Source organism: Necator americanus, chromosome II, assembly GCF_031761385.1.
Source record: "Necator americanus strain Aroian chromosome II, whole genome shotgun sequence".
Taxonomy (NCBI): Eukaryota; Metazoa; Nematoda; class Chromadorea; order Rhabditida; family Ancylostomatidae; genus Necator; species Necator americanus.
The window spans coordinates 5673828-5681186 of record NC_087372.1 but is presented as its reverse complement, the minus strand read 5'-3'; the positions used below and the strand labels follow the sequence as shown (position 1 = coordinate 5681186).

The window sequence follows — 7359 nt, the reverse complement described above, 5'->3', positions numbered from 1 at the left end:
GAAAAAGCAAACATAGCGCAAATTATCACAGACTTGTAGAAGTAATACGATGAAGTATTGAAGTGCGCACATGGAAGATCCACCAAGACAGAAATTGCTGTTGAAGGAGAACGCAGTGCCTGTTTCTAATAAGAAGCGGAAAGTACGCTATGACTTCGTGCCAGATTTGGATGCAGAAATTGGTTGGCTGGTTGCCGAAGAAATGATCTTCCCAACAGAACATTCAGACGGCGCCTATCGTTGTAGTGATGAAAAAGCGGACAAATCCGCTTGTATGAAGACTTCTCAACAGGATTAAATAAGGCGCTGCAGTTGGTCCAGCACCCATTGCCCATTGCGGAAGGCATGACCACAAAGCTGAATGGAAGACAGCTTTTCACGTTACTCGACTTCGCAGAAGCATATCTGCAGGTGGAAGTTGGAGAAGAATCGAAGGAAATGCTGAAGATTAATACACAGAGGACTGTATCACTACAATCGTCTACCCTTCTGCGTGAAGTCAGCACCTGGAGTATTCCAGCAGATTATGGGTTCAATGATCTGTGGACAGGGGAAGGGGGCGTTGCTGCCTATGGGGATGGCGTGATAGTCACAGGCCACACACAAGAGAAGCATCGCCGTTATTTGGAAGCGCTGCCCGGAAAGATCCACTAATACGGCTTCCGCCTCCGACTGGAGAAGTGAAACTGTCTGATGCCGCACATCCGTTATCTGGGAAGCGTAGTAGACAAGGACAAGCGCCGTCCTGACCAAGAGAAGATTCAGGTCATCCGCTAGAAGCCAGTATCGAAGAACGTGACAGGGGTTCGCTCGTTGCCTGATATGATAACAACCATGGATCGCGGAGATGGGCACCGCTGGATGCTTTGTTGAAGGAGAAAGATCCGCACAAATAGAATGAAGAGTGCAAAACAGCCTGTTTGCACGCTTCAGAATTGCTCCTGAAGCATTTTGGTCCTACTCTGGAAATAATTTTCGCGGCTGATGCATCAGACAATGGAATTGGAGCAGTGTTCCTGCACAGGATGCGGGATGGGACTGAGAAGCAATATGTCGCGCAAATGCATTGCTGCAGAAGAGAACTGCAGAGAGATCGAGAAAGAGGGACTCACCCTGATATTCGATATTCGGAATTTCCCCCGTCACATATATGGATGTCGATTCAAGCTCCTCACGGATCACAAGAGGTTCCCACACTTTTTCGGACCAAAGAAAATACATATATACACGGCGAATCGATTGCAACAATGAAAGTTGTTATCTCTCGGATATGATTTTGATCTCGATCACCAGAAGTCGGCAAAGATTCGTCTTGTGATAATCGGGAACAAATTGGCGTGAAAAGCTGACGTTTTGTCGCGCCTGAATCCTCCAAGATAGCCTCAAGTAGTAGATATTGTGATAGCCAAAATTGAACAGGACATTCTTGCCTTTCAGAGTGCTGCTGTGAAATCATTGCTCGTGACCAGGAAAGCTATTGAAGAAGGGTCCAGAAAGGACGAAAAGGTATCGCGGGTAATATGGATGCTGCAGACAGGAACAAAACCTGTTAGACAAAGCCGTATACCCACTTTTTCCATCGACTATATGTAACCATCGTTCCTATCAGGCTTGAATTACCTAGGAGGTTTATTCCCATTCATTTCACACCTACTGACTGCGGGACTTTCACAGGACTCGTTCGATCGCCGACGATTTCAATGCCCCATGTTCAGTTCTTATCGAAGGTGAACTCGGCGTCGCTGGCCTCCAAGCACTGATTTTCTTCGCAGCGAAGAAGCAGGTGTAGCGCAGTTGGTAGGACCTTCCTCGTGACTGGATTATTTGCCGATGGTCCGAGACCGGCCTTGTGCAAATCATCCCAGATCCCTCCTGAGTCGACAAATTTTTACCAGACTTGTCTGATAGTATAAAAACACTCACTTGGAAATCGTAATGCTCGTAGGTTGAATCACTCAGTGATCTATTAGGAAAACGAAATCAACCGAAACCAGTGCGAATTACTAGACTCGTCCACAGCGCGGATATGATACAGTTAGAGAAGCTGAAGTTTTGTGTGGAGAAAACATCTTAAGCAAACTGTGAATTACCTGTTCCCCTAAAAAATCAGAAAAATGGGAAAAAATGTATAGGACAGGAAATCTACAGACCTCATATGGTACGGTGAAGTTACATCCCTATATGAATCGCTAAAGCAAGAAGTGTACTATTCAACCCCACCATGTTCGACGATGCTCAGTATGGTGTCTAGAAATTTGTCCTTCTACATGAAAATAGAGCTTATGCTCTCTACTATCACGTGTGCTACGGACACGATGCAACACCGACCAAGAACTACAATCAGTTCACGTCTTCCTTGAATTCAACGAATGCAGAAGAGAAGATCCACTGTGCAAAACATGTGCAAAACTATTAGTGTTACTGTGCTACTAAATATCTGATAGTGCGGGTTTATGATGCCTGTATATAATTAATTATAGAACAATTTATTTCCGCTTGCTTAATAAACTTGAAAAGGTGATCTTCCAGTCACCGTATCTGTGTTAAGTTGTTAAGTTTGGCACTAGTGTTATGCCGGGCTCCACAGTGGTCTGGACAATGTCTGGGGGTGTTCAACTTGGGAGATGGTTGTGTCCGGACAAATTGGAAATATTGTAGGCGTTGAACTAACATTCAAACACAGCTCGAGAATGATCGCAGAAGTACGAGGGTGTAGTGCTTCCACTTCACGCACTGCAGCTATCATGGATGGGCACATCTCAGGACAAACATGTTCGAGCATCAGATTCTGGCGAACGATTATCTCGCAAGCATAATGAACGCACTGAAAGTGGATTCGTGAACAAGAAAAAAAACTGCTATATAGGAGCAAACTCACAAGAGTGACGGAATTTCTCCCTTCCCAACAAAGACGAGGATCATCACGAAGGGTTTCACTCAAACCATATTCGCATAGATCTTTGCAGCTGGAAAATTTCTCATTTGGACAGGTGGCTGCTTTTGTTGTCGGAGGCTTTGCAGTAGTCTGTGACGCCGGAACAATGCCCGAACACAATTCACTAATCCTTTTTTCATCAAACTGTCGTCTGTCCATGTCGCGGCCACGCATTTCAACTGCCATAGACGAGCACATTTTTGGACAAGCATATTCGGGATCTTGACCATCTTCCATCAGTATTCCGCTAATAACTTCATTGCAAGAACTAAGAGTACACTGAAAGTGGATTCGTAAACAGCTCGGTAACAGCTAGTTAGCTGTAAACTCACAGGATTGTATTTTTTCGATTTATGCGGACAGAAAAACTTTGTAGGTTCAAGAGTTTTAGGAAATACGTGCTGGCACAGCTGTTCGCAGTTGTGAAATTCTTGGCTTGGATAGGTCATCGCTGTTGTTGTTGAAAAAGGTGTGGTGGTTTTTGATGTTGAAATTCTCGAACAAATTCCACGAATCAGTTTTCCGGGATAGTTTCGTCTATTCATGTCGCGGTCACGCATTACAACTGCCATGGAAAAGCACATCTTTGGACAAGCATATTTGGAATCTTCCCCATCTTCCATCGTTAAAGCAGGTATTCCTCTATTAACTTCCTTACAGGAACTAAGAGTACACTGAAAGTGGAACCGTAAGTAGCGCGGTAACAGCCAGTTAACTGCAAACTCACAGGATTGTAATTTTTTGCTTTTTGCGGACAGAAAAACTTCGTAGGTTTAAGAGTTTTAGGAAATACGTGCCAGCACAGCTCTTCGCAATTGCGAAATCCTTCGTTTGGATAAGTCATCTCTGTTGTTGTTGTTGTTGTTGTTGTTGTTGTTGAAGGCGTTGTTGTCGTTGTTGTTGAAGGCGTGGTTGTCGTTGTTGTTGAAGGCGTGGTTGTTGTTGTTTGTAACGCTTTAATTAGTCGACAAAACTCACGGTGTCTAGACCTGTCCATATCACGAAAGTCGGCGAAATGTTCAGCTATGTCTTCACATATCGTTGGGCATGTCTCGAAGTAATAGTCTCCACGAACCGTCTCTTTGATAGCAACAAGTTCGCAATTTTCTAAAACGCGCTGAAAGTGGATGCGTAATGGAGAAAAATATGGAGATAGTTATGTGAGACTCACCCAACGATCACGACAGGGTTTGCTAAATATTGCACTCGTTATTGCACGGCATAAGCCGTAGCAACTGTAGTGATCGCTTCGTAGAAGGGCACGCGGGATACGAATAGGAATTGGAGTAGTAGCTCTCCAACTGGAGTGCGAACAAATTTCCAAAAATTTGCCCATTTCTTCAGCAGGACGTAAGGAACGAATTCTCTTGAAGTGGGCCATCGTGTGTTCGCAGATTTCTGGGCAATCAGATGTCGGATATTTGTTAATAAGTCCGCAAATATACTGGTAACACTGAAACTGGATTTCTATAGAAAATGGAAAGATTTTTCCTCACTAGGAACTTACTGAATTCTCGAAAATACAGTATTTATTGAAGAGTGAATTTTGAAGCAGTGCGTCCAAGCATAATATTTTGCAGTAGGAAGATGTGTAAGCCACAGACAACCGGACATAGAACATGAGAAGAAGTGTTATTGCAGTCGTTATGAAAGATTTCATATCGTTTGGCGAGAATGTTAAACCATTCAGAGAGAAGCATATATATGTAGCGATTAGCGATAATGCAATAACCCCTCGCTAAAAGCATTCGTATTACACGTCGTAAAGCCATTAGAAGCGTTAGATACTTTCTGTTCAACAGAAGCAGGAAATGTTCTGCAACCAATCAATAACGAGTTAGTAACAGTTTATTCACATTACCATTGCCGTTCATTAAAAGCGCGAATAAAAGGGCTTATAATTGCGGTGTTTCTACGTATTTGTATAAGAAGCGGGGAAGAGATGATGTGATATATCGAAGTATCGGGGCGAGAAATAATTTCTGACTGCTGTTTTTTCAAATTTCAAAAAGGAAGTACCCACTTGATTTACAATTTCCCGATTTCCAAAAAACTTGTGCTGCTATTTCTTGAAGTATTTCCATTCAATTCTTTTCCTTTTTGCTCATTAGAATGATTATTAAGTGGAAAAAACGGATCATTTTTGGCACCACTTGTTTCCTCCGTTTAACAAGGACAGTGTGGCCACTGGAATTAGTGCTGTGGACGGATAATCAGTCGAAGGTGATAATACCGCTCTCCTTTCGTCTCCCTGCTCTCCAGAAATGGGGAATATAACCTTAAACACATTATAAACATTATGAAACATATATAGGTATAACAGTTTTTCTGAGTTGAAAAAAACGCTTTTGTGACGGGTGTAGCGCAGTCAAAGAGAGGTTTGACTGCAATTGTGCGATCGATTTTATGGAATCGCTCAACATCATATTCCAAATATTTCATCTTTCTCACCTCGATTATTGGTACCAAACTCGCTAGGGGAGCTCATATAAAGCTCGTCGAAAAACACCTGACATATAACCGCATTGGCCCACGCAGATCTCAGAAGAGGCCACAAAAATGTAAATTTTCAGAATTCTGGAATGATACTGAAATGAAGCGGAAAGGCTCATCTCTGGCGATTTGATCAACAGATTCTACTTCATTGTTATTGCTCATTTTTTCTGAGAAGTTTCAGAAAACAAACCTCTCTGACAGTGGCCGTTTTTTGAGTGGTCAAAGATTAAAGTCAAAATTATCCTTTTTGAAGATCCTGGAGACAAACGGCGGACAGCATTCTTAGGTATAACTTTTTCATATACAACACTAATGTCAACAACGGCGGCCTCACTGTCTCTACTAGACGAAGAATATAGATGAAGAAAGTGTTCGTTTTGTTCATCATTGAACCATCACCGATCCCCCGGACTGAAGACTTTTATCCATTGAACACACAAACTAGTGCTTTTAGAAAACAGGAATCGATGAAACTTCAAGAAATTGTAGTCTAAATTCGTTGTATAACAAAGACGTCCACTAGGTCAAGTGGCTATATGACATGCCCAGCACTGACTTTTCTTTTGTGAAAACATATTTCACACTCGTTATTGATTGATTGCAGAAAATCTGACACCTCTGTAAAATTGAATGCATTATCAAGGACGTCCTTAAATGCGTCATGCGCCACATATAATATGATGATTCCATTAGCGAAACATAATTCCATTATCGTCAGTCGCTAAACATATTCTTTTTGCTCAAAGCATTTACACCTTCAGAAAACGTTACGAAATCTATCATAAGGGCTGCTGTTCCACTTTTGCTTGCTTTTGGTTGTCTCTGACCTTTCCAAAACAGAAACTGTTTGATTAATCAGAATTTGCGAATAAGCTTAATGCGCTTCGGGCTCTGTATGAAACTGAAGTTCTTAACTATCGTCTTTGTCGAAGGAAGCCTTATTCAACACGTGAGGAATATTGGCAACTACTGCTGCTACTGCTCACAAATCCACTTTATACTATGTATGTATGTATGTATGTATGTATGTGTATGTGTATGTGTATGTGAAACAAAAATCCACAATGGAGAATTACGACTCCAACGACGTTACATGGGTGAGCTCGCGCCTCAGAGCCGTAAAACCAGGTTAGGCGGTTCCAACTGCGTCGAAGTGCCGCGAATCCAGGGGGCTACAGCAGCCTGATTGCTTCTTTTCTGCTACGCCTTCAAGACGCTCCGCCCTTGCCACCCTCCCCACCCATTTCGCCGCGTCTGCCGCTCTTACGACGATTCTTTTTTCGCCGCGTCTCCAGCTCTTATGATGCGCTTTTAAAAACGAACGGAAAGAAAAGTACGTGGTATTAGATGTAGTTTGAAGCTCTACATAATGTGTGCTTGTAAGTTAATATAAAAGAAATAGAGAATGATATGGGTTTGTACATGTGATATGCCATTTAGAAATGCGAGTGGAAATGAAATTATCCTGTTTCAACTTGTTAGGTGCAAAACACATCCATCTCTGGGAATGCAAGAGACGTTTCAGAGATGATGCACTGATTGGTGTAATGCTATATTTTTTTTCACTTTTTTCTTCGCTTCCTAGGACTTTCCTTTCGCTTATCTAACTGGGTAAAACTGTCATCCAACGGCGAACGAGGCACTAATAATGCCCTGGAGACATGGGTTTTGCTTAAAGGCATCACCCCACGAATCTGAGGTGGCAAAGATTTCAGGTCGTATACGGGATGGGAAACTATGGAGAGGGAGGTGATTCCGTCCATTTCTTCTTAATTGCCATGAAAAAAACGGCCCGGAAGATGCGGCTCCGCACAGGGCTGGCGCGCTCCATTCGAACTCCCTGTAGAAAATAGTGCGTCAAAACGGCTGAAGCGGTATCTTCCGGACCGTTTTTTACGGCAATTAGGAAGAAATGGACGGAATCACCT

At 42.7% G+C, this 7359-nt stretch overlaps 3 protein-coding genes across 4 annotated transcripts; 2 read left to right on the top strand and 1 right to left on the bottom strand.

Moving 5' to 3' along the window:
- Positions 1-70: 70 nt before the first annotated feature.
- RB195_016958 (uncharacterized protein) lies at positions 71-298 on the top strand (the record flags this gene model as incomplete). Its single annotated transcript, XM_064183725.1, has 1 exon — positions 71-298. One exon carries the CDS (start codon positions 71-73, stop codon positions 296-298), a length of 228 nt encoding a protein of 75 aa, XP_064039606.1.
- Positions 299-345: 47 nt separating this feature from the next.
- On the top strand, positions 346-654 carry RB195_016957 (uncharacterized protein; the record flags this gene model as incomplete). The annotated part of the gene is made up of 1 exon (XM_064183724.1): positions 346-654. The coding sequence occupies one exon, from the start codon at positions 346-348 to the stop codon at positions 652-654; it is 309 nt and encodes a 102-aa protein (XP_064039605.1).
- Positions 655-1711: 1057 nt separating this feature from the next.
- RB195_016956 (uncharacterized protein) lies at positions 1712-4595 on the bottom strand (the record flags this gene model as incomplete). Of its 2 annotated transcripts, XM_064183723.1 has the most annotated exons (7): positions 1712-1872; positions 2707-2824; positions 2879-3214; positions 3268-3609; positions 3663-4052; positions 4107-4388; positions 4443-4556. In XM_064183723.1, the coding sequence occupies 7 exons, from the start codon at positions 4554-4556 to the stop codon at positions 1712-1714; spliced, it is 1743 nt and encodes a 580-aa protein (XP_064039604.1). The 2 variants fall into 2 exon arrangements, with proteins under 2 accessions (XP_064039604.1, XP_064039603.1); XM_064183722.1 differs by lacking the exon at positions 1712-1872 and having other exon boundaries at positions 2570-2824; positions 4443-4595.
- Positions 4596-7359: the final 2764 nt, after the last annotated feature.